Source organism: Chrysochloris asiatica, unplaced genomic scaffold (assembly GCF_000296735.1).
Source record: "Chrysochloris asiatica unplaced genomic scaffold, ChrAsi1.0 scaffold00047, whole genome shotgun sequence".
NCBI classification, from domain to species: domain Eukaryota; kingdom Metazoa; phylum Chordata; class Mammalia; order Afrosoricida; family Chrysochloridae; genus Chrysochloris; species Chrysochloris asiatica.
The window spans coordinates 3152612-3180494 of record NW_006408565.1 but is presented as its reverse complement, the minus strand read 5'-3'; the positions used below and the strand labels follow the sequence as shown (position 1 = coordinate 3180494).

The 27883-nt window shown below is 39.2% G+C and overlaps 1 protein-coding gene across 3 annotated transcripts in view; it reads right to left on the bottom strand.

Annotated features, from left to right (window-relative positions):
- Nucleotides 1–18180: 18180 nt before the first annotated feature.
- The window catches only part of PTP4A2 (protein tyrosine phosphatase type IVA, member 2), a 27994-nt gene continuing 18291 nt past the window's right edge, over nt 18181–27883 (bottom strand). The window contains exons 3-5 of one of the 3 annotated variants that reach the window (XM_006862173.1): nt 21506–21636; nt 20088–20162; nt 18181–18881 (exon numbers count right to left, since the gene is read on the bottom strand). In XM_006862173.1, the coding sequence (XP_006862235.1) occupies nt 18773–18881; nt 20088–20162; nt 21506–21636 (315 nt within the window). In that variant the 3' untranslated portion in view covers nt 18181–18772. The remainder of the gene's footprint in view (nt 18882–20087; nt 20163–21505; nt 21637–27883) is intronic. The other 2 variants (XM_006862174.1, XM_006862175.1) reach the window with 2 other exon arrangements.

The window sequence follows — 27883 nt, the reverse complement described above, 5'->3', positions numbered from 1 at the left end:
TCTCTGAAACTTGCTCTTGAGTGTAGAGAAACAAAGTGAATAGAAAAAATGAGTAAGTAAAAGAGCTAAACAGAAAATTTCAAAGTGCAGTTTAAGAAGACTAAGTCAAGTATCATAATGAAATGTGCAAAGACCTGGAGTTAGAAAACCAAAAGGGAAGAACATGCTCAGCACTTCTGAAGCTTAGAGAACTGAAGAAAAAATTCAAGTCTCAGCTTGCGATATTGAAGGATTCCATGGGCAAAATGGAGTCCTAGTGTGGTGCTGTGGGTTAATGCACTGGACTGCAAAGTCAGTTTGAACTGCAGGGTCAGCAGTTCAAGCTCAACAACCACTCCTCAAAAACCCTATACAGTGTTGTTATGGGTCGGAATCAAATAGAGGGCACTTAACAAAAATGACAAAACGGGCAAAATATTGTATGATGTAGAAAGCATCAAAAGAAGATGGAGACACTTCCAGTAAAAGGTGGACTTGACAGATGTACTATACAGACCCTCAACAACAAAGATATGAGACAACAAATAAAACAGACACAGATGAAAATCTTGGAACCCTGAACTTCAGAAGAAAGGTTGTAGAAGTGGATTGAAAGCTTTCTGGGAGGAGAAGCTGAGCAGGGATGGAGGAAAAGGAGACTGACTTGTGAACAACCAACCAGACACAGCACAGCCATTTTGAGCCTTTGTAAGCAGCTTTGTCGACAGAAGGTGACCTAGCAATGCAGAGTCACATAGTCAACTGAAAAGCTGTTATTTCTTCCTTTTTTTCCACATTCTCCTGGTGACCACAGGCCTGGCTAGCTCCCACCCTCATCTACCCCCACCACAGCCCCTGCTCTCCATGAGTTCAGAACCATGTGGTTGTGATCCACACTAGTGTGAGGCAAGGGCTGGATGAGTCACTTTGGTGCACTGTTTTGGTACCTGGATTCAGGTGAGCTTGACTTAGGACCAACAGAACCCACAGAGCCACTAGACCAACATTTATCCAGGCACCCTGTAGTCCTAACACATGCTGAAATGAGCTCCATCAAAGAGCTCCATGAACTACTTCTGGACTGAGTGTCCTGAACATAGATAACATCAAGGTCAATAGGAATTCCACCTAGGGCCAGGAACTATGCTGTCACATCCCTCCCACACCATCTCGTGAGCTCCTTGGCTTGCAGAAGCTAGAGTTTTCTCCTCTCCAGGGCCTAAGCTGATGACAATCCCACAATACCCCAGATAAAACAGACAATTTTAGTTCACATGAATAAACAAAAGAGAATGGCTTAAACAAATGATCAAGATGCAGAGCCAGAAAATGTTTCTGAGGAAGAAAAGGTAATGGAACTAACTGAAAAATAATTCAAAATAATGATATTTAGGTACCTTCAAAAGATCAAAGAAAGCAAGGAGAACACAAAAAAATCTTTAGAAGAATTCAGGAAAACACTACATGAACAAACAGACAATGTAAACTATCACATAATTCACAATAAAACATTAAAAAAAAAAAAAAAAAAGAGCTAGCAGGAAATGCAGAATCTCAGGTCCCACCTCAGACCCACTGAGTTCAAATCTGCATTTTAACAAGATCCTGGGGAGAGATCTGTTTGCATGTGACAGCTGGAGAAGATTTGGCTTCAATTACTCCCTGCTGAGGCCTTGGCACCAAGTCTTCATATATTATATTTCATCAATTCTAAGATACACTTTTACATTTTACATTTAACATCCCTGAAATTGGAATGCAGAATGCAACTGATGCTGTTTCTTAATTTAATTGGCAGCATTGTTTTTTCTTCCTTAATGGAGCATTAAATAACAATAAACTTTAAAAAAAAAAAAAAAAAAGAACAAACAGACAAAATAAATGCAAATAATGCAACAATACAAAACCTGCAATTAGAAATCCAGAAGATTAATACTAAGATTTCAGAAATAGACAATACATTAAAAGGACTAAGGATTAGGGTGTTATAGGATAATGCACTGACTGGACCACAAGGTCGTTTTGAACTGCAAGTTGGCAGTTCAAATTCACCAGCCACTCCTCAGAAACCCTATACCAGGTCGCTATGAGTCAGAACCAACTCAATGGCACTTAACAACAACAGTAACAAGCCAGAATTACTGAACTTGAAGATAATCTAGAATACTAGTAGTCTAGGAAAAAAAAAAAGAATGAAAAAAATCTAAAGAAAACCTAAGATCAGGGTGGGACACCATAAAGAGATACAACTTATGAATGATGGGAATTCCAGAACAGGAAGAGACAATAAAAAGCACAGAGAAAATTGTTTAAAAATTGTTGGAAGAAAACTTCCCTAACATCATGAAAGATGAGAAGATATGCATACAAGAAGCTGAGCTAACCCCTAACAGGATAGACCCCAACAGAAAATCACCAAGACATATCACAATCAAACTTTCCAAAATCAAAGACAAGAAAAGAATCCTGGGAGCAACTCAGGAAAAATGAAAAGTTACCTACAAAAGAGACCCAGTAAGACTAAACTCTGATTTCTCAGCAGAAACCATGTAGGTAAGAAAGCAATGGAATGCCATACACATAACTCTGACAGAAAAAAATTGTAAACCTAGAATCATATACCCAGCAAACTGTCCTTTAAATACGATGGCGAAATTAGGATGTTTCCTGATAAACAGAAATTAAAGAAATTTGTAATGACCAGACCAACTTTACAAAAAAAATAATAAATGGTGTTCTTTGGACTGAGAGACAACAACTTGAGATTACCATACATGACAACACCACCCAGAACTCAATACAGATTTAGAAGTATTTAAAGTTAAACAAGATTGAGAATTGTTATTGTTGTTGTTGTCAGGTGCCATTGAGTCGGAACCGACTCATAGCGACTCCATGCACAGCAGAATGAAACAATGTTTGATCCTGGGCCAACCTCACTACCGCTGCCACACCTGAGTCCATCAATGATGCCACCTGGCTGATCCATCTCGTTGGGGGTCTTCCTCTTTTTCTCTGACCCTCCACCCTACCCAGCATGACATCCTTCTCCAGCGATTGTTTCCTCCGGACAATATGTCCAAAGTAGGAGAAACGAAGTTTAGCCATCCTGGCCTCCAAGGAGCACTCTGGCTGCACTCTTCCAAAACAGATTTATTGGTTCTTTTGGCAGTCCATGGCACTTTCAGTATTCTCCTCCAACACCACAACTCAAAGGCATCAATTCTTCTACGATCCTCCTTATTCACTGTCCAGCTTTCGCATCCATATGAGGCTATTGAAAACACAATGGCCTGGGTCAGGCGCATCCTAGTCCTCAAGCTGACATCTCTACTCTTCAAAGATTGAGAATAGGAAACCAAAAACATCAATTTATAATGAAGTCCTGATATGGCGCTGTGGGTTAATGCACTGGACTGCAAAGTTGGTTTGAACCATACATGTTAGTAATTCCATACATGAGCCCTGGATACCCACAGATAAATGTAAAAACCTTCCCTAAAAGCCGAGACTGTAAATTCCAAAAAGGCAAAGTTTGTCCGCCCCCCCCCCCCAAAAAAAAAAGCTAAAGAGGATAGAGAGAAACTCTGTTAACTGATGGTATGTGGAGGGGATTATAATCAATGTAATGAAGCAAGGTATATGAATGTTTGAATGTGAAACTGATGATGTGCCCTGAAAACTTTCACTCAATCCACAATAAAAACCTTAAAAAAAAAAAAAAGAGACGTGTCATTAAAAAAAAAAGGGGGGGGCGGGGAGGAAGACCAGTGATGTCTCAGAATGTAAGAAAATTAGGATGTCTTCTGTAGTATATAAAGGCCTGTCACCTCGGCAAATTATTACAGAGAGCACACCACTATTTGAAAGTTTCACTCTTCCAAGTCATATTTTTTTCACCTTGAAAAAACTGGTAAATTCAAAGGCTGGCTCCTCTATTTTCTGTCTCATCTAATGATTTTTATATTTCAGCAGAACAAGTCCTAGTGTGGCACTGTGGGTTAATGCAATGAACTGCAAAGTTGGTTTGAAACTTAAGGTCGGCAATTCAAGTTCACCAGCTGCTCCTCAGAAACCCTATTACAGAGTTGCTTCAAGGGTCGGAACCAACTCAATGGCACTTAACAACAACAACAACATAAGTTAAATAGGACTCAGTGTGGTGCTGTAGGATCAGCATTGGACAAGGTCAGCAATTCAAACCCACCAGCTGCTCCTCAGAAACCCTATACAGGATCGTTATGCGTTGGAATCAACTCCGTAACAACAACAAATAAACATAATTTCTGCATACGTATTGGTTAAATTTGATCAGTTATCAATCTTAGAGTTCCAGGTGTTGGTGTTGTTGAGTATATTCAGACTCATAGAGACCCAGGGTTTTCAAGAAGCAGTTGGTGGGTTCGAACCGCTAATCTGGAGATTCAAATTGACCTTGTGGGCCAGCGCTTTAATCCTACAGCACCACACCAGGACTCCAGGTGTTAATAGCATCTCATAAAATCAAATATAATCTAGGATAAGCACTCAACTGCAATGTCAGTTTGACCACAAAGCTGGTGGTTCAAATCCACCAGCCGCTCCTGAGAAACCCTGTACAGAATCGCTATGAGTCGGAACCGACTCGACGGCACTAACTACAACATAATCATTTGCATAAAGGCATATGTTGTTAGTGCCATCGAGTCGGTTCCAACTCACAGCCAACCTATGTAGGGTTTCCAAGTCTTTAAATCGCAGGAGTAGAAAGCCTCTTCTTTCTCCCTCGAGAAAGAGGTTGTTGTTGTTATGTGCCGTCGAGTCAGTTCTGACTCATAGCGACCCTGTATAGGGTTCCCGAGAAACCGCTGGTGAACTTGAACCACCGACAATGAGGTTCAAACTGATCTTGCAGTTCAGCGCATTGATCCACAGCACCTAACAGAGCTGCAATAAAGGCATTTGTTGTTGTTGTTGTTAAGTGCCGTCGAGTCGCTGCAGACCCATAGCGACCCTGTTGTATAGGGTTTCCAAGGAGCAGCTGGCATGAGCTTGAACCCCCGACCTTGCAGTTCAAACACCTTTGCAGTCTGGCTCATTAACCCACAATGCCACACCAGGACTCCTTTAGGACTCCATTAGATGATAATTAATTAGTATTTTGCATGCAACTGTTATTGTGGGCTTCTAAATTGGAAAAAAAAAATTTTTTTTTTTTAACTGAAAACATTTACCTGTGCTAAAGTGCATGGGGGGAGTCATGGTGTTGAGCTGTGGGTTAAAGCGTTAGACTGCAAGTTGGCAGTTCAAGCTCACCAGGCACTCCTCGGAAACCCTATACAGAGTCGCTATGGGTCAGAACCAACTCAACAGCATATAACAACAACAAATTTCATGGACTCCTGTGTGGCGCTATCGGCTAAGCACTGGACTGTGAACAGCGGTTCAAACCCAACAGCTGCTACTTGGAAACCCTGTACAGGGTAGCTCTGAGTTGAAATCGATTTGATGGCACCTAACAACCGCCACCTTCATGAAAAAGAACTCTGGGAGCGTAGTGGGCTACGAGTTGGGCTGCTAAACGCAAGGCCAGCATTTCAAATCTACCAGCCGCTATAAGTGAGAAAGATGAGGCTTTCTACTCCCATAAAGATTTACAGCTTCAGAAACCCTATTCAGGGTTGCTATGAGTCAGAACTGACTCAACAGCACATAACCACCACTACCCTTCACAAAATCAAGTAACACCTCTAGTTTTCTATGACTCCTGGTGTGGCACTGTAGAATCAGCATTGGAGTTCAAACTACAAGGTTGGCGGTTCAAACCCACCAGCTCTTCCTCGGAAACCCTATACAGGGTCGTTATGAGTCTAACCCACTTGACGGCACTTAAAACAACAATTTTCTATGTTCAGAGCCACAATTTTCTATGTTCAGAGCCTTCCTGTTGGGATAAGAAATGGTCTGTCAATCAGCTTAATGTCTTTTTTAAATCAAGAAATAGGATTTCTTGATTTTAAAAAGACATTAAGCTGATTGACAGACCATTTCTTATCCCAACAAGAAGGTACCAATTAAAGCTACTCCTATTAACAAATTCTCATTTTTGTGTTTCCCCATGATTTGGGGGATATATTCTAGGCGTTATGGGTTAATGCGCCAGACTGCAAAGCTGTTTGAACTGTGAGGTCGGCAGTTCAAGCTCATCAGTCGCTCCTCGGAAACCCTATACAGGGTCACTATGGGTCGAAAACGACTTGACGGCACTTAACAACAACACTTAAGTTATGAGTTTCCTACAGCCTTCAGTATGGGTTGCACCTCAATGTAAGAAAACAAAAATCCTCACCACTGGGCTAATAATTGATGAAGGAAAGTTTGAAGTTGTCAAAGACTTCATTTTGCTTGGATCCATCATCAACACTCATGAGGCAGTCAAGAAATTAAGTGACATATTAGGCAAACCTGCTGCACAAGACCTCTTTAAAGTGTTGAGGAGCAAAGATGTCAGTTAGAGGACAAGAATGGGCCTGACCTAATCCATAGTGTTTTCAATAGCCTCATCTGCATGTAAAAGTTGGACAGTGAATAAGGAAGGCCGTAGAAGAATTGATGCATTTGAGTTATGGTGTTGGAGGAGAATATTAAAAGGACCACAGACTGCCAAATGAATAAACAAATCTGTGTTGGAAGAAGTACAGCCAGAATACTACTTACAAGCTAAGATGGCCAGACTTCTTCCATCTCCCATACTTGAAACATTATCAGAAGGAACCAGTCACTGGAGAAGGACGTCATGCTTGGTAAAGTGGAGGGACAGTGAAAAAGAGGCAGACCCTTACGAGATGGATTGGCACAGTGGCAGCAACAATGGGTTCAAGCATAGCATCAATCATGAGGCACTGGACAGGGCAGTGTTTCATTCTGTTGTACAGTGTCACTATGGGTCAGAACAGAGTCAATGGCCCCTAACACCACCACCACAATGTGCCCTAAAAAATAAGTCACAGGGCTTAGGTAGAAAAATGTTCTAAAAAAATGATTTTTATCTGCATCCTGAATTCTTGCATGTGGCGCTGAGTTCTGGTGTGACACTGCAGGATAATGCACTGGACTGCACGGTCAGTTTGAGCCACAAGGTTGGTGGGTCAAACCCACCAGCCACTCCTCAGAAACCCTATATAGGGTTGCTATGAGTCGGAACCAACTCAATAGCACTTAACAACAAACAATATACTGAATAAAGATTGTGGCACTGGCAACTCAGATCCAGTTAAATTGCTAAAGCATGTCCAGACTGGTTATCTAATGTTTCTGCAGGAATTTAGTCTATGCATTAATACACTGAAGATAAAGTCAATTTGAAATGTTCTAAAATCAAATACCAATCCTGGAGTCACACTCTATGCGCAGAAGAACCAGCTAACAGTAATAGGAAGCCAATTATAAACTATAAGCCACTCTGCTCAAATGTCCTTGTTTGTTACTGGTATAAACCATTACATACAGTTTGCACAAGTTATTTCCACTGACTAGACAGAACTGTTGCACACACATACTTAGCATATAAAGGAAACCTGGAAAAAGAAGCAACATCCTGAAAGTAAGGGATCCCCAGCATCTTCTCATTGTACAGCAGAGCAGTTCAGCACTGATTTTAGAACCAGACAGGACAGATGCAAAGACACGCTCTATCACCTGCTTTGTATCACATAACTTCTCTTGAGTCTGTTCCCTCCTCTATAAAATAGTCAAAAATGAGACTTATGTAGTAGTCTATGAAGATTAAATATTATCATGAGTATAATTCTGAGTACTGTAGTACTCAGCAGTTGTTGGCTAGTATTATTCCCTTGATCTTTATCTTTCCAGTTACTCCAACCCCAAAACAACAAAGACAGCAGAGTGGGCAGCTAACCCACATTATTGTTACACTTGCCAGTGGATTTTTCCATGGTGGTTGACACCGTAACTATGAAGTATTCTAATAACTTTCATTTGTATGAGTGATATGTGGAGTCAGAGGCAGGGTGCTTTTTGGCCTTACTTTTTATTGTGATTTGGTTGGAAGTTTATAGAGCAAATTGATTTTTCATTCAATAATTCATCCCCATTTTAATTTGTGATACTGAATGCAATCTCCACAAAGGAGCAGCATTCTCTCCACTTCTTTCTTGTGTTTACCCTCTCCCTTCCTGTCTTCTGAATTTTGTCTCTGGGCAAATGCTGACCTTTTGATTTTGTATGGTTGATGGTTCTACAGTGATACCTCATTGGTGCTACTGTTCACCTTGTAAGGTTGTCTATTGTTTGGCCGAAAGTTGACTCATAGATGTGAGCTCAGTTCCAAGCCTGAAGGGTGACTAAGGGCCATAGTTTCAGATCTACCAGTCTTTATCACATCAGTAAGTCTGATCCCTTTTTATGATCTTTTTGTTCCACATTTTTCTCCCACTCTACCCAGGACCTCCTATTGTAATCCTTTTCAGAGTGATCAGCATTGCTAACTTGGCACCATCTAGTTCTAGTCCTGGAGGTTGTGGAAGCTTAAGTTCATGTTGTCGATTAGTCCTATGGACTAATTGTTTCTATGCATCTTTGATTTTCTTCAGTCTTCTTTGTTCTAGATGGGAAGAGACCAATAGCTGTACCTTCCCATTGTTAACACACCCCAGTTCCTGGAAATGCGCACACAAATACACTAATCACCTTTTCATGTCTATCTGGGCTCTGGCCTCTGGTCACTGAGAAGATGTCTTCTACACTTTTCTATCACTAGAGAGTATTGTTTGATGAAGTAGGGAGCCAACAAGGGTGCGGGAGATCCTTGGTGAGGCGGATTGGTACAGTAGCCACCATGGAATCAAACGTCCTGATGATGATGTAGGACCATAAAACATTCTTTATAATGGAGTCACCAATAAATCGGACTCAACTGGATGGCAGCTATCTGCCAAATAATCCAGGATATTCTCCCCACCTCAAAATCCTTAATCACAACTGCTAAATCCTTTATACCATGTAAGATAATAGTCAGTCTCCCAAGAATTTAGAGTGCATGCATCTGGCCATACCACTCTGAGTGTGCCTGATCTCATCTTATCTTGCAAGAATTCAGGATGCAGACATCCTGGGGAACCATTATTGTTTACAACTAGGAATTGAGCATTGGATTAACTACCAAGATAAATCTCATGACCTCAACCTGATCAGTTTTAGTAGAGTCCAAATCTTCAATGGAGTGGGTTCAAGAGAGAAAAGTGGAAAATATAAGAAGAAAACTCTTGAGTTCTAAGACAAAGAAAAAGGTAATGGTATAGCTGAAGGGACAAATGTGGAGCCAAACAATAAATACTTTTTAATAGAAGAAATAATAGCATTACAGTAAGCTGATGTGAATGATCTACAAGAGAGTAATTAATAAACATGAGAAAGGGAATGTCTAAATGCAGGTCCTCTCATTATGCTATGGGAAGGAATCTGTAACATAATGGAAATAATTCCCTTAAATGGAGCAAGGAAAATCTGAGTAACTGGCGGAAAGACAGCATTCAAGCACAGATACAGGTAGGTGAATAGATGTGATTGTGGGAATCTAAAGAAATTGTTTGCATTTCCTGAGTTTACAAATCATAAGCTGAGAGTGAGGGTGGGAAAGGTGTTAAAATATGATTCTTCTAGAAGAGTGTAAGAGTAAACAGAGAAGAGCGTAAGGGGGCACTAGGGTTCACTTTAAGGTCATGACTTGAAACAGAAACAGAATCAGCAACGTTCAACGGCAGAAGTACAAAACAGCAAGGAAGGTAGAAAATTTAATTTAACCAAAATAGAGTCAAACCAGGTAAGTGTAATGAAATGAGATAGAAGGCTGAGCAATCTACTTGTCTAACAAAAATTGACCCTAACAGCTTTCGACAGTCCCCTGTCGAAAATGACTTGGCATCAAAGAGTTCAACCTTGATCTGGAGTCCATGGATGGCACTAACAACCACTAAGTGAAAGGAGTCTTGGTGTTGTGCTGTAGAATAAGCACTCAACCGCAAGGTCAGTTTGAACCACAAGGTCAGCAGTTCAAACTCACCAGACGCTCGTCAGAAACCCTGTACAGGGTCGCTATGGGTCAAACCGACTCAACAACACTTGACGGTGGTGGTTCAAGCTCACCAACTGCTCCTCGGAAACCCTATACAGGATTGACTATGAGTCAGAATGAACTTGACAGCACACTTAACTGAAAGGTTGGTACTTTGAATCAAAAGGTACGCTCAAAGAACAGGCCTGGTGATTTCCTTCTGTAAGATCACAGCTTAAAAACTGTATTGAGTTCAGTTCTACTCTGAAACACAAGTCAATTCAGTAACAACTGGCTTCGCTGTTTTTTTTTTTTAACCTTGACCTAGTTACTCATTCTGTGCCATCGGTGCCTTGTTAGGTGCCATCAAGTTGGTTCTAACTCAGACACGTTATGTACAACAGAATGAAACACTGCCCAGGCCTGCACCATCTTCACAATTAAGCTTGAGCCCATTGCTGCCATTGTGCCAAACCATCTCAGTGGGGGTCTTCTTTTTTCATTAGCCCTCCACTTGACCAAGCCTGATAACCTTCTCCAGGGCCTGGACCCTCCTAATAGTATGTCCAAAGTATCAGAGACCAAGTCTTGCTATTCTGAAGTCTAAGAAGCATTCTGATTGTACTTCTTCAAACACATATTTGTTCTTCTGGCAGTCTATTGTACTTTTAGTATCAATTCTCCAACACTATAAAATGAATCAATTATTCTACGGTCTTCTTTATTCACTGTCCAGCTTTCACATACATATGAAGCTACTGAAAATACCATGGCTTGGATCAGGCACACCTTAATCCTTAAAACTGGCAGACTTGGCTCTAGAACACTTTGAAGAAGTCTTGTGCAGATTTGCCTAATGTAGTATGTCATTTGATAGGATAATATCCATTCGCCTACAGGGAAGACCAGTTAATAACACTATTAATCAAATTTATGCACCAACCACTAAAGCCAGTGAGGATAAAATAGAAGACTTCCACCAACTTCTTCAATCTGAAATTGATCAAACATGCAATCAAGATGTATTGATCATTACTGGTGATTGGAATGCAAAGGTTGGGAGCAAAGAGGAAGGATCAGTAGTTGGAAAATATGGCCTTGGTGATAGAAATGATGCTGGAGAATGCATAATAGAATTCTGTAAAACCAATGATATGTTCATTTCAAATACTTTCTTTAGACAGCATAAGAGATAACTATACACATGGACCTCACCAGATATAATACATAGAAATCAAACTGACTACATCTGTGGAAAGAGAAGATGGAAAAACTCCAGATCATCAGTTAAAGCAAGGCCAGGGGCAGACTGTGGAACACACCATCAATTGCTCATATGCAAATTCTAACTGAAGCTGAAGAAAACGAAAACACGTCCACAAGAGCCAAAATATATCCCACCTAAATTTAGAGATCATCTGAATTAGATACATTAAACACTAAAGACCAAAGACCAGAAGAGTTGTGGGATGACATCAAGAACATCATACAGGAAGAAAGCAAAAAGCAATTGAGAAGACAAGAAAGAAATGGTCAAAATGGGTGTCAGAAGAGACACTGAAACTTGCTCTCCAGCATACAGATGCTAAAGCAAATGGAAGAAATGAGGAGGTACAAGAGATGAACAGAATATTTCAAAGATCATCTCGAGAAGATAAAGCCAAATGTTACAACAAAATGTGCAGAGATATGGAATCAGAAAACCAAAAAGGAAGAACACGCTCAGCATTTCTCAAGCTGGGGGAACTGAAGAAAAAATTAAAGCCTTGAATTTCATTATTGAAAGATTCTCTGGGCAAATTATTGAATGATGCAGAAAGCATCAAGAGAAGATGGAAGGAATAGAGTCATTGTACCAAAAGGAAATGGTTAATGTTCAACCGTTTCAAGAGGTAGTGTATGATCAAGAGCCAATGATACTGAAGGGGGAAGTCCAAGGTGCATTGAAGGAATTGGCAAAGAACAAGGCACCAGGAATTGATGGAATAAAAATTGAAATCTTTCAAGAATGTGAGGCAGCACAGGAGGCACTCACTCATCTCTGCCAAGAAATTTGGAAGACAACTATCTAGCCAACTGATTGAAGAGGTCCATATTTGTGCCCATTCCAAAGAGAGGTACCCCAACGGAATGTGGGAATCATCAGATAATCTCTGATATCCCTTGCAAGTGAAGTTTTGCTAAAGGTAATACAGAAACGGCTACAATCACACATTGACAGAGAACTTCCAGAGGTTCAAGCTGGATTCAGAAGAGGATGTGGAACGAGGGATTATCATTGCTGATGTTCAATGGATCTTGGCTGAAAGCAGAGAATTATCAGAGATGTGCTTTATTGACTATGCAAAGGCTTTCAATTGTGTGGATCATGACAAGTTATGTAAAGTATTGTGGAGTATTCCGGAACACTTAATTGTACTCATGAGGAATCTGTACATGGACCAAGAGGCAGTTGTTTGAACAGAACATAGGAACACTGGTTTAAAATTAAGAAAGGTGTGCAACAAGGCTGTATTCTTTCACCATACTTATTCAACCTGTACGCTGAGCAAATAATCCCAGAAGCTGAGTTCTATGAAGAAAAGAGTGGCATCAGGATTGGAGGAAGACTCATTAACAACTTGCGATAAGCAGATGATACAACTGTGCTTGCTGAAAGTGAAGAGGGCTTAAAACATTTACTGATGAAGATCAAAATGCACAGCCTTCAGTATGCATTACATCTCAATGTAAAGAAAACAAAAATCCTCATTGAACCAATAAACAACATTCTTATCAACAGAGAAAAGATTGAAGTTGTCAAGGACTTCATTCTTCTTGGATTAAATACCAAGTCACGGAAGCAGCAGCCAAGAGATCAAATGACGTATTACATTAGGCAAATCTGCTGCACAAGACCTTTTTAAAGTGTTGACGAGCAAAGATGTCAGCTTGAGGACTAAAGTGTGCCTGACCCAAGCCATGGTGTTTTCAATAACCTCATAACTACCCTATATAGGTTTCTGAGAAGTGGCTAGTGAATTTGAACCACTGACCTTTTGGTTCAGTGCATTAGCCTACAGCACCACACCAGGACTCCTTTCTCCATCTATCATGTTATTTGTCTAGTAGTGAGGGTTTTTCTTTACATTTAGGTGCAACTCACACTGAAGACTGCCACATTTGATCTTCATCAGTATTTTTTAAGTCCTTTTCCCTTTCAGCAAACAAGGTTGTACCATCTATCATAGGTTCTTAATGAGTCTTTCTCCCCTACTGATGTCACGTTCTCCTTCATATAACCCAGTTTCTGATTATCTGCTCAACATCTAGACTAAGTATGGTTGAAGAATACAATTTCACTGCATACCTTTCCTGATTTTAAACCATTCAATGGTCCCTTGTTCTGCTCTAATGACTGCTTCTTGTTTTATGCACAGGTTCCTCATGAGCACAATTGTTTCAGAATACTCATTCTCTGCAGTGTTATCCATAGATACCCTGGTCGAGTTGGAAGTCTTTGCATAGTCAATAAAGAACAAGTAAACATGTTTCTCAAGTTCTCTTTCAGCCAAGATCTACGTAACATTAGCAATATCCCTCATTCCACGTCCTCCTGTAAATCCAGTCTGAATCTCTGACACCTCCTTGTCAATGTACTGCTACAGCTGTTTTTATCTTTAGCAAAATTTTATTTGCATGCAAGGAGTCCTGGTGTGGTCCTGCAGGTTAATGCTCTGGACTGCAAGATCCCTACGAACTGCAAGGTGGGCAGTTCAAGCTCACCAGCTGCTTATTGAAAATCCTATACAGGGTTGCTGAGTCAGAACTGACTCAACCACACTTAGCATTACTGATATTATCCAATCAATTCTGCATTGTTAGGTCACTTTGGAATGGGCACAAATATGATTTCCAGGTAACTGTCTTCCAAATTTTTACATACAGATGAGTGCCTCCAATGCTGCACCAGTTTGTTGAAAGATTTCAATTTGTACTCCAGTTCCTGAACCCTTGTTCTTTGCCAATGCCTTCAGTGTACCTTGGACTTTCTGCCTTGTGGTCATGAACATCAGCCATTTCTTTCTAAGGTGAATCTGTGTATTCCTTCCGTCTTCCTTTGATGCTTTCTGCACCATTCAATATTTTGCCCATAAAATTCTTCAATATTTCAAGTCAAGGCTTGAATTTTCCATCAGTTCTTTCAGCTTGAGAAATGCTAAGTATGTTCTTTTCCGTTTTGTAACTCCAGGTCTTTGCACACTTCATTTTAATACCCGACTTTGGTTTTCTAACCTTTTAACATTTTCTGTTCAGCTCTTTTACTTCCTTTCTTACATTTTCTTTAGCATTTCTACGCTACAGCAAGCTTCAGTGTTTCTTCTGATATCCATTTTGATCTTTTCCTTCTTTCTTAATGACTGATCTTTTTTTTCCTGTACGATGTTCTTGATGTCATGCCACAACTTTCCTGGTCTTCAGTCATTAATGTCTAATGCATCTTAGTGCGATGTTCTGTAACTTCAGGTGGGATGTTTGAAGTCGTATTTTGGCTCTCATGGACTTTTCCCTCAGCTTCTGCCTTAACTTGCACTATGCATAATTGATACTCTATTCCATTCTACCCCTAGGGCCTGGTTTTGGCTGACATGGAGCTTTTCCACCACCTTTTTCCACAAGTGTAGTCAATTTGATTTCTATGTATTTCATTTGGTGAGGGCCATGTGTACAGTCATCTTTTATGTTTAAAAAGATATTTGTAATGAAGTCACTTAAGAAGTCACTGATCTTACAAAATCCTATCATGTTATCTCCAGTATCACATCTATCACCAAGGCCCTATTTTCCAACTACTGATCCCTTCTGTTTCTAACCTTTGCATTCCAATCACCAGTCATTATTAATATATCTTGATTGCATGTTTGATTTCAGACTGAAGAAGTTGGTAGAATTCAATTTTATCATCACTGGCTTTAGTGGTTGGTGTGTAAATTTGTGTTAACTGATCTTCCTTGTTGGTGTACGGATGGATATTATCCTATCACAGACAGCATTACACAAGACAGATCTTGAAATGTTCTTTTTGATGATTTTCTTTTTCAATTTGTCGTTCTTGGCACAGTAAGCCATGTGATTGTCAAATTTAAAATGCCCAGTATCATTCCATTTCAGCTAATGCCTAGGATACTGATCTTCATGCATTTCATTTTTGACAACTTCCAATTTCCTAGATTCATACTTCATATATCCCATGTTTCAATTAATCAATGTTTACAGCTTTCTCATTTTGAGTTGTGTCTCAGCAGCAAATGAAGATCCCAAGAGCTTTATTCCATTCACATCATCACGGTCAGCCCTATTTTTGAAGAGGCAGCTCTTTCCCAGTCATATTTTGAGTGCTTTCCAACCTGAATAGCCTGGCTTCTGACACTGTATTTCACAATATTCTGATACTACTCCTGTTTCAATATTCAATATTGGGGTGCTATTTGACAGTGTTCCACTGTGAATTCATAAGGTTTTTAGTGGTTAAATATGCAGAAATAGTCCACCTCTCCTTCCTAGTTTGTCTTAAGTCTGGTAGCTCAGTTGAGACCTGTCCACCATGGGTATTTAAAATACTGATGGCAAAGCTTTCAACATTCACAGCAACTTGCAAGCCACCACAGTATGAAAACTGACAGATCTATAAAGGACAATGACTGTATTAGCTTGAAGGATAACTATCAAATAATTGATTGAGAGTGGATTTAAAGCCTGAAATTAAGTACAGGGAAGAATTTAAAAAAAGATTGATTTTAACAATGGACCACAGAATATATGCCAGGTAACGAAGGAAGGACACTAAGCTGTAAAAAATATGAGAAAAAGATCAATGAATAAACCACCCACTGTATGTTTATATGTGTATGTACCTGACACCCCTGGTACACTGAGGACCTCCCAAGCAAGAGCAGTGTCTTATCTTTCGTAGCAGCACACAGACACTTACGTACATGGATGGATAAATGGATGCTTACAGTCGGAATTTATAGGTCCCATCACCAAATCCTATGACATATAAAGCTGCTACTTCCTCACTGCTCTTTAGGAGTTCACTTAGAAAGTCACATCAAAACCTGATAGAAACAAATCCTTTGGAATGAGGTAAGATGCTAAACCTCCTATAGTATGTCCATAACCGAATCTGAAAATGTACCAGAAGCATCCCAACAACAGTTAAGTTTCCCGATTTAACATCTGGCTAGCATGAAGTCTCTCAACTCCCCAAACTCTCTTTCACCTCACTTGCACTAAGTTAGCAGTCCTTGAAAATAGCAAGCTTCCCAAGCAGACATAAATTAACAAATGCACAGACAAAGAGCATGTAAAATATGTTTTATTGTTCTTTAAAGGGGCACAGGGGTTTGGTTTTAAATCAGGCTGCACACCTCTCAGTCTGACATCTCTCTCACCATGTCAAACTGGCTTCAGCTAGCAATACTTCATTAAATCCAAAAGAGGAAGAAAAAAAAAAACCTTTTAATTTTGAGGGGAAAAAATCCAGTTCTGAGAACAATTAACATTAGTCTGCAATTTAAAACAAAATGAGGGCTAATATTTCATGTTGCTTTATACACCCGTCTCCTCACAAAGAACCAGGAATGTAATTTTCCTAACTCGGGCAGGCACTGATACTGATTGGACACTGCACACACATGTATACACACACACACACACACACACACACATACATACACACATACCCTCTCCCAAAACCACAAAAATCAGAGCATGTCAAAGGAAAAAGGTTTGGTATAGTATTGATCAGAACAACCCTGGAGTCAATAGACAGGTGATCTGAGCTTAGAGGGTATGTTGTTTTGATCTTTAGCCTGTTAAAGGAAATCTATTGTCATGTTCTGAAATAAAAGAATTTTGGATAGTACCATTATTTTTCATTTTAAAATCCTAGAAACAATTTGAAAAAAGCATCATTTTGTTTTGTTTTCGGTATGGGGAAAAGATAATCTACACGTTTGCATTTAAAATTCAAAACAACTCCGGCAATAGGAAATAGGCAACATCTGAGGTATCATCAGTGTGAGACACGGTCCTGGGTCCATCCCTACTGGCCAAGCTGATCCTAAAACAATGGAAGTTTATGGCTCTGCACAGCAAATTCCAGCAGGACACGACGACCCTAAGCCTGTATCCAGAGCCTTAGAAGCAGAGCACTATTATATATGCATATGCAATACTCAGGTGAAAAGAGTGTAAGAACTCCGATAGTGCCCCTCAACTCGTTTTTATCAATGCAGTCCAGCCACAAATGCCCCTGCAAGGGGGCAGAAAAACAGTTTGTCTAGAGGAACACACTGAACCAGCAAAGAATCTGTAAAAAGAACTACTACATCATTTCACAAGCCACACAGTCTCTTTTGCTACTCATTGGGTTGCTCTGTTTCTCTTCTACCCTGCTATGGTCTGTGGACACATACTCACTAGGCATTGTTGGTTTTGAACCAGCAAATTTTTTTTTTTTTTTTTTTTTTTTAAATCTCAAAAAGAACCTAGTAAGAAAATAAGAAGGCAATCAGTGGTAAAACTGAACTGTACATACAGGGGGCAGTTTGGAAAATACCCATCATAGGCATTTCTCAAGTCCAAAATATTGAGTCTGACTGTTTCTGAAAATTCAGAATATAAATCAGTCCTAAAATAAACATTTTGAACTACAAGCATTCTCTGACATTGTTAGACAGATAATCAGAGTAATGCTACAAGTCCACAATTCTACAAACTGTAGAAAGTGTGCTAACTCTGCCTGGACACTCCTTTAGTGATGTCCTGGAGTTCTCCCTTCAGAAAACAAAGGTTTCTGAAATACCCACTTAGCTTCATTGGTTGGAAAAGTGAAGAATTCGACTCTCAGCTAAGTTCTTAAGAAGAGAGACTCCTCTCTTAAAATGCTCTATCCCCACTAATTTACCAAAACCAAAACAAGGTGGCTCGTGGCTACTTTGCCTAATGTCAAATAGGGTTTTCAGGAAACAAAACTAACACGAATACCCTATCATCAATAAAGACTAAAAACCACCTGGATCGTATAGTATATATGCCACTGCTTTTTTTCCCCCCTTTTTGTTTGGTTTTGGTTTTGTTTTTGTTTTTTTTGGTGTTTTTTGTTTTCTAAAAGTGCCCAGGTGGGCTTAAGGCTGCCAGACTGCATGCAAATCTATATCAACAAGGACTTCTCCTATTCCATCTACAACTGTATTGGAGTGGGGGAAAACAAGGAGAGGGAAGGGAGAACAAAAAGAAGCAGGAGAAAGGATACCCTTCCTCAAAAAAATAAAGAAATCCCACTACAGGGAGATCTATGTGCCAAGCATAATGGAAAAGTGTGCTCCCCCAAACAGATGGTTCTGCACAGACTAATGTTTTGCTGGTTTTCCTTAAAGACCTATTTAGTAAAAGTTAAAAAAGAGAAAATTTTGAAATAATCCAACCCTGGCAGAAATTCAAACTCCAACACTAGCAAAATTCATCCTTCACTAAATTATTTTTTCCTTTCTCTTTTTCTTTTCTCATACATTTTATTCATGCTAGAGAGGGATTTCTTTTTGGTTGGTTTTTAATCCAATCATTAAAAGAGTGGTTGAGGAGTACTGAATCCATCACTACTTTGATGACACAGTTAAGATTCCAGATTCACATTTCCAGGTACCAAGAGTTCCCTCTAAATGCCACAATCAAGTCAGCCTTCGTTTACTTTTCTTTCTACTGAACACAGCAATGCCCATTGGTATCTCTGAAGCGTAATCGCATCTTAGGTCGGTATTTCTCCAGGTAAAGCAGTTGTTTGGAATTGAATGCTCCCCTTCTTTTTCTGAAAATACAAGAATGGTAACTTTATCATGTTAAAAAAAAAAAAGCAGCCTGATTCTTTAGGTCCAAACAGCTGAGACCAGCATATTTCCTATACCACACTATTTCTTAAAATGAAACAGCTGATTCGAAACATCAAATTTATGAACCTTCTTAGAAGATATGAATGGTTTATACATAAGATATCTGACTATCCTCCCAATCCAAGCAATATATTTCAGGCTCAAATTGGTAACAAATACTGTGTGGCGCTGTAGGATCAGCACTGGACTGCAAACCACCAGCTGCTCCTCAGAAGCCCTATATAGGGTCGCTAAGAGTCGGAAGCGACTCGACAGCACGTAACAAGATGAAAATGCATGCTCAAAATATACAGACAGTATTCTTTGAAATATGTTATGTTCCTACAGCTGCTCCCATCTACATGTTGCCCTCTGTCACTGTACTTTCTTTTTTTTTTTTTAAACAAAAGGATTGAAAGGAAAAGGGCAAGATAATAATGGCCACAGAATTCTGGACAACAGAAGTTCTAGCATGGCCTGTTACTTCAGATTGATGCCAAGATTCTATCTGGGCACCATCATCTTGATTTTGTGCCTGAATAGGTCACTAAGAGTCCTCGGTGATTACCTGCTCCTCTAATCTAAGAGGCAAGGATTCTTCCTTGCCTCTTAGTCATAAGGATATTAAGAGTTACATATGAAAAGTTATTTTGAACATCCAGTGAAAAGGGACACTAGAGTAATGAGACCCTAATACTAGTTATTCATTTTCAAGATTCCTAGATATTCTTCAAATGGAGTCCTAGTGTAGCACTGTAGGATAATGCACTGGACGGACATCAAGGTCAGTTTGAAGCTAAAAGTCAGCAGTTCAAACCCACCAGCAGCTCCTCAGAAACCCTATACAGGGTCACAGAGTCACAACACAGACTCAACTGCACTTAACAACAACAGATAACTCAAATAATAACTGAATATATTTTACAATGTCCAAATTTCCCACTCAAATTAGAAAATCTTAAAATCTGGGAGCTAGTAGTCTGAGTCTCTTTACACTTGCTTCGGTTTTTTGTTTTTATTTTTCAAATCTTCAAACAAAGTTTTAAGCCAAACATAGCAAATTATCCTACACTATAAATGCACACTTTCCAAAATTCCTCCAGTATCATCTTAATGTGTTTCTGAACATAAAACTCCATACTCACTGTCTTATAAACTGAACTGCATCTTCATACTTCATTCCACATTCAATCAAAGCAAGTGCAACCAGCACAGGTGCCCTGTAGAGAAAAGCCCATTTGTAAATAACCACAAATCTAGAATTAAAGGATTAAAAAAGATTACTTATTATCAGAGTAAAGTTGAATTTTGAGCCTTCCTTTATCCTGTCTACTAAAATATCAGATTTTCCTACAATATAGTATCTCTTATCATTATAGCTTCCATGATACTTTCTATTTTCAGTAAAGCATTAAATTCTAATCTATTATTTAGAGATCTTTATCATTTAAAAATATCGTATTACATCTAAATTTTTCTCAACATTATATAGCAATCATAAATTCTTCCCTGGTCTGTAATCATCATCATAGTAAAATAAATGACCAAACTTATTATCAAATGCGCCTCAGTATTTTCATTCCAAATCAATTTTAGTAACATTTTCTTATAACATACTAAAAAGGTGTTAGACTTCTTTAACAAAATCCTTTTGGTAAACTGGGAGACAGCCAGAGAATTAATTAGGAACAGTTCTCTATGTAAGTGTAGATACATATTTTTAATTCTAACAAAGGAATTGAAAGTATATTAGAGGGCACCAACTTTGGACTACCTAACTAGGATAGTTAACTACTTATAAAACTGCCCCAAGTTACAACATTAGCCTTAGCTTCAGACTAAGGCTGAAATTTCAACCCTTAAGAAAATATACAAAATAAAACTGCATAAAAGGAAACTAGCAAACAAAAGGGCAGAGCAGAGCTAATAGCCTGAGTCACTACTACCTAGAGGCAACAACAGCCTGCACAAATATTTTGAGCCAAAGTTCATGTCAAAAATTGACATTTATTCTGCTGCTGCTGAGTGTTGCAACACCATTGCAAGCAATGTTACAGAAAAAGGGTTTTTTAATTAAATCAATTCTCATGCTCCACACATCTATTTTCCAAGAGTTTAAAGTTCAGTCATCTGTTCTCTACTTAACAACTTCCCATTCATCTCACAGTTCAAGAATAAACTATATATAGAATGCTCAAACTCAAAATAACTTTAATTTTGTTGCCTATTTCCATGACCTGAACCTTCGATGACTTAAAAGGAGAAAAAGAAAATATAATGAATTAAGACTTTTATTTTTAGCTCAAAGATAATAACAATTACATTAAATCAACTTCAAAACAACTTTTGAACTATGACCCACTAAATGTACTATGGCATCAGAATCAGACAACAAATAAAACAAAACATCTACTTTAAGAAATCATTACACTAGTTTTTACTCACATTTCCTTTTCTTTCAGGCAATTTAACATTTTTTAGTACAATAAATGCCACCAAAGTGAACTTCTCAGTTGACTTATTTGGGCATAAGGAAGTCAAAGACAAAAGGGTAAGGACTTACCTTCCTAATCCTGCAACACAATGCACTGCAACACAGCAACCTGGCTCTTCACGAAATTTGTTTTTTAAGAGGTTTAGCCAATCATCTACTATCTGATTAGGGGGTGGAGCTCCATCATCAAATGGCCAATCCTGGAAAGAAAAGACCTTTTCAATTAAAGTAATATTTTCTATAGGATTACCATCCTAAAGCACAATAAGTACATACAGTACAAAGAGGCAATCTAACTGAATTAACTGTACTAGTTATTACATGTTCTTAGAAATAGTTCTGGGTTGCTCCTGAAAAATGGTCCAAGATCTAAATTCAAGTTTGCCAAATGAATTAGTTTTCTCAATAAAGTATAGTCAGTATCACACATATCTAATTTTATTATGTAGAAATATCTTTTACCAGAGAGGTGAGAGCCTAGACCCTCCCAAATGTTATATCCCAGTATAACAGTAATTAGACATAATAGAGAATTAAAGCCAATACAAAGCCGAAAAAGGACACAATAATCGTAAATGTGATTTTAAAGGCCACTCTGACAAAGAATTATATCAAGTGTTTCACTGATATCTATAAATATTTTTGAGGATTATCATCCAAATGGCTCTAAATTATGGTTAACTTTTCTGTGGAGAAAGGCTGACAAAAAATTTTCAACAGTTAGAGGAGAACATAACAGAAACATATTACCATCTTGTCTGTGTTTATGTATTTAAAAAAAAAAGTCAGTGCCAAATGTTTTTAAAGACCTGCATAAATTAAGCATATTCCACTCAACAAGCTCGATGCCACATGACAGGATACTGAACAACAATCAAAAAAAAAAACCTGCATTCAATGATTTAGGTTGTCTTTAAATTAAAATCATCAGCCCATGTATTCACAGTACAGGTCGGGCTTTATCATCCTTCTACTGAGGAAGAGGTAATAAAGAAGCAATAAAAACCAGTTTCAAAGGGGGAATTCACTTTTCCATACCCTCTCTCTCATCTAGTATAAGGAACAAAAATCTAAGAACACTGGGAATTTAAAAAATATACATCTATTTTAATGAAATTGAGTAAGGATACACTGATAATAGATAAGAAAAGTGAAAGAACACTAAACTGACTCTGGCACTGCTAGAATGAACACTTCTTGTCAGGATTTCAAACCAGTTGGTTCCAATTCCACACCGTGAAATTTCCCCTTTCCATCCAGATATACAATGGGGGCAATAAAAGGTCACGGAGGGAAAACAAACAAGATAGCGGACCTGGTAGAAGCGCAGTGAGGAGCTCCATTAGCAACAACACAGAATACCGGACCAAGCAGGCTCAAGGTATGGTCCCAGAACTCTGAACCACATATAAAGCAATATTTAGAAGGTCGGAAGGCTTACAGCTAGGGGAATTTGTAGCAGAAGCAAGGAATCCAATGCTTTCTAACTCAAGACGCTCAGCTGCTCCCCGAGCCGCCACCTTGGGCAAGACCAAGCGGGGGAAGGATCAGAGCAGCCACGGATGCCTGACAGAACCACAGAGATAAAGGTGTGGACATTCTTTTTTGTGTGTGTGTATCTGTTCATTGGTCTCTTGCTGTCTGCACACCTCCATTCTGGTGACTAGAGGGGGTGCCTGAGCAAGTGGACACCCCACCCCCACCCCAAAGGGTTCTACTAAACATGCAAACAGATCTCCTCAAAATTTAAAGAGACAGTTTCCACTTAAAACCAAACGGCAGTGCAAAACAGCCACAACATAAACGGTTTTATCACTAGGAAGAAGGCCTGAACAGGGATTGTGCAGTGGGACACGCAAATTAAAAAGGAAATGGGCAGAAAATTAAATCCTTAGTTACATCACAACGACAAACAGTGGCATCTTGAAATTTCTCAGGAAGAGGGAAAAGGGAAGCCCATTACCTGATCACATCTACCTGGAAGCAATCAGAAAGCATAAAAAATACCAGACTATACACCCAACCTAAGTATTAAGGCCACAGATAACCCCTGAATATGCCCAAAAAACAGATGAAGATGACCGTACCAGCACACATCCAGTAATGAGATAAAGTGACTGAGGCAAATGAGCTGGAAGTAGACCTACACTCCATGCTGGAGGGAGGGCAGGCTTTGGAAATGCCAGAGAAGGAATTCAGAAAAATGATTATAAAATGTATCAAAACACTATACAATGGAGTTGAGAAAAATAAGGAAGAAGTCAAGAAAGTGCTACAGGAACAATCAAATAAGATATATACAGCATTGGAAACAATTCAAAACCTACAGAAAGAGGTTCAAATGATTAATAATAGAATATCAGAAATGGACAATACTCTGAAAGGACAAAGGAGTAGAATTAAATAGTTAGAAGCCAGAACTAGTGAGCTTGAAGATAAATCTCTCAACACTACTAAGATAGAAGAGCAAATACAAAAAAGGATTAAAAAATCTGAAGAAGGCCTAAGATTCATGTTGGACAACATGAACAAGAATAACTTAAGAATTATTGGCATTCCAGAACAGGAAGAATCATATGTGTCCACAGAGGAGATAGTTGAAGAGCTTCGGTAAGAAAATTTTCCTAACATCCTGAAAAGTGAAAAGATAAGCATTCAAGAAGCTCGACAAACCCCAGGAAGGACAAACCCTAAAAGACAATCACTAAGACATAATAATCAAGCTCTCAAAAATAAAAAATAAGGACAGAATCCTGAAAGCAGCTAGTGAAAGAAGATTAAGCTCGGACATCTCAACAAAAACCATGCAGGCAAGAAGGCAATGGGAATATATATAAAACCCTGAAAAAAAAAATGCCAACCAAGAATCCTCTACCCAGAAAAGCTGACAATCAAATACAATGGTATAATCAAAACATTCCAGATAAACAGAAGCTAAGGGATTTTGCCAAAGCCAACCCTGCTTTGGCAAAATCCTAAAGGAAGTTCTGTGGACTGAAAACCAACAAGAACAGACAACAACCAGAGAATGACGTACGTGGTAGCATGACCCTAAACTCAATCAACAAATGGAAGAGTCAAGAACAGAATAAAATTATAAGAACAGAGGCACTGAGAGGTCACTCTATGATCAAAACAATTACAATGTGAAAGAAGGTAAACACAAAGGATCAGAGATCCAAGTGGTGAGAAGGTCACATAGATTACAGGATAAAATAAGACTGTCTTAAATGGAGGGAAGAGTTAATGAAATATCGGGTGACCACAACAGTGGGGTTAGGGTGGGGGGTTTACTTCAGGTGTTGGGGAGGGCAATACAAGAAGGGAGAAGAGGCAGAAGAACAAGATAGATAGGGGAACACTGAGACAGGTTTGCATGGCCTAGTGGGACAGAGGTAAATAGTGATGCATGCTCAACCTTGGAACAAAAGGGCTCTGTGATACAGGAATCTAGGCACAGCTTCAAGAGGGGAAATAGTACTAAAATGCTTGACGGTCTCCCTTACCTACCATTGTAAAACAGACACGTGAGTGGGATAGAAAGGAATGTTGGGAAACATGTTACAGAAAACATGTAAGCCCATCTTTAGCCTATAACTGATTGGAATATACATCTAAAAGGGGTTCTACAACTTGCCCAGTGAAATAGGCCTCTTGCAAAGCCTTTGCAGAGTGTAGGACCTTAGGTGGAATCCTGAGTCCCATACAGAACCCTTATGAGGTGGGACATTCCCACTACCAAGGACAAGGAGACCAGCCTGGAACAGCTAGAGCAACAGAAGATGATACATCTTCAAAGAAAGAGCATCAGGAAAAACCCAAAACAAAAATGTCAACATGACTGGCTACTACAAGAATAAACAAGCTGTTCTCCAGGAAGACATCAAGACAAGCAATCAAGTGCCTTCAGGACAAACTCCCCTCCTAAGACTGAAACTCAAAGGGAACACACAAAAAGGCATGTAAACTTGCTGATGACTACATTGGTCTACTGGTTGAGTGGAAGAGGGAGAAAGGCAGCAATGAAGAAATGGCCTGAGTTCAACCATGGTCCACTGATTCCTGTTGACCTGGAGATGAGAGAGAGAAGAGGAAGGGCTGGTTGGTCCAAAGTGTGATAAGACCTGGGGACACTTGAGCCCATGGACAAGGACATAGCCACAGAGGGCTAGAGCTGAGAGTGAAGCACCCAGCTGATATCAAGTGAGGGGAGATGCACAAGAACACCCAAACTTGCAGACAGTAACTTTTTGACCTAGCCTTGATGGCTTGATAATCAGAACTCGACTAAAGGAAGAGTACTCCACCCAAAAAATTTTGTTTTTTGACAAATGAAACAAGGATAAATTGCTACAATTTGACGAACCTGACTTATACTAATGGAGGTTGTTGTTGTTGTTGTTGTTGTTAAATGCCATCGAGTCGATTCCGACCCATAGCAACCCTGTATAGGGTTTCCGAGGGTGTAAATCTTTACGGGAGTAGAAAGCCTCATCTTTCTCCCGCGGAACGGCTGGTAGTTTTGAACCGCTGACCTTAAGGTTCGCAGCCCGATTCGTAACCACTACGCTACCAGAGCTCCTTAGTAACTCTAAATACTAATAGAGAGGGAAGGAGTCTTCACACCAAGTATCAATGCAATCCCCTCTGTACACAGGATAGATAGGGATGGGCAACTTAGACATTGGCTACCTAAAATGAGGGGCAATAAAGGCACGAAGTGACTGGCTTACAAGGTTTCAAGAGGGTGTTTAGTTTAAAGAGTATGGGGGAAAATAAAGAGTCCCCAGAGTAAATAGTTTCATCTTGTCTAAATGGGTCTGGTGAAAAGAGATGGGGATAAGATTTATATGATTCAATAGTGAATAATTATTATCATGACTAATTGCAGCTGTCACAATTGTAAAGGTAGAAGTTTTTGTAACAGGGCCTCCAGAAACAAAACAAAAACAGAGGACCCTAAGATCATCAGGGGAGAAGAGCACAAGCAGAACGCGGGACCTTATCCAGAGAAGCAGAGACATCCATTCAGCATCAGTGGGATCAATTGAGACTGGCCCAGGACTGGACAGTGTTTCGTTCTGTTGTGCATAGGGTCACTATGAGTCAGTATCGACTCGATGACACCTAAGAACTATTATTAAACATTTTTTGAAATATATGTTTGAATACACTATTTCGTTTTATGTTCTTTCACCCTTGCTCAAAATGAAGGTAAAGAAACTTTATTAAGTCAGATGTGAAATGACTGCCTTCCCAAGAGGAAATTTATTCTTTTTGTTATGATCTGCCTTCCTAACCACTGACCAATGTAATCTACAGAATTATCTAGCAATATGAAGTAAACATAACTTTGCACCGATACCTCCATATTACTTTCTTTCTAGTCAACTACTTAAGAATTCCTACCTCTCTTTCTGTCTTGCCATCTCACAATCAAATCAAATAGTTCTATGACACTTAAGATAATAGTCATTTCACTGCGTGCTTAAAATGCTGCTCCTACACAGACATCTAGGAAGAAGATATAAAATGTTCACCTACTTCCTGAATTTTAATCTGGGCTCCTGTTTTCTATAATGAAACAGCATATTTAAGTACTAAAATTTACACTAAAAGAATAATATAAAGTAATTCCCATGGCTTTATGTTCCAACTGGACTATGACAGAAATCTAATCACATACAAACATCTCAGAAATCTACCAAAAAATGTCAGAATTTTAATGATTATTATTGAGCAAGTTGTCTCTCGTTTCTCCCATCTGTTTTCCTCCCATCATAAAATATTAAATAATTAATCTTTTACTTTACAAGTAAAAGAAAGTACAGGGGGACTTCAAACAGTTTGGTGGGAAATGGAATGATAAAATAATGGACAGAAGCAAATACTGTTGAATGATGATGCACCGAGGAGATTGTAATCATTACAAGGAAACAATGAGTGTAAAACTAATGTTCTCCCATGTAAACCATCACTCAATTCACAATAAAACCTTTAAAAGAATTTAATAAAAAAAAAGATAATGGAATTTTTCAACAAACTTTTGAAGTCCCCTCATATGTCCATCAGTGACTTACTAATGTCTGATGGATTCTAGGTCCCAGTGTGGGTAGTAGCATCTAGGGTCTTAAAACTTTGAGAACGAAGAACAAACAAGATGGCAGATCGGTTGGAAGTGCAGTAAAGGAGCTCAGTCAGCAACAACACAGAATACAGGACTAAGCAGGCTCATGGGATGGTCCCAGAACTCTGAACCACATATAAAGGAGAATATTTAGAAGGTTGGAAGGCTTACAGCTGGGAGAATTTGTAGCAGAAGCAAGAAATCCATTGCTTTCTAATTCAAGACGCTCAGCACTCCTGGAGCCGCCATCTTGGGTGAGACCAAGCGGGTGAAGGATCAGAACAGCCACAGACACCTGACACAACCACGAAGATAAAGGT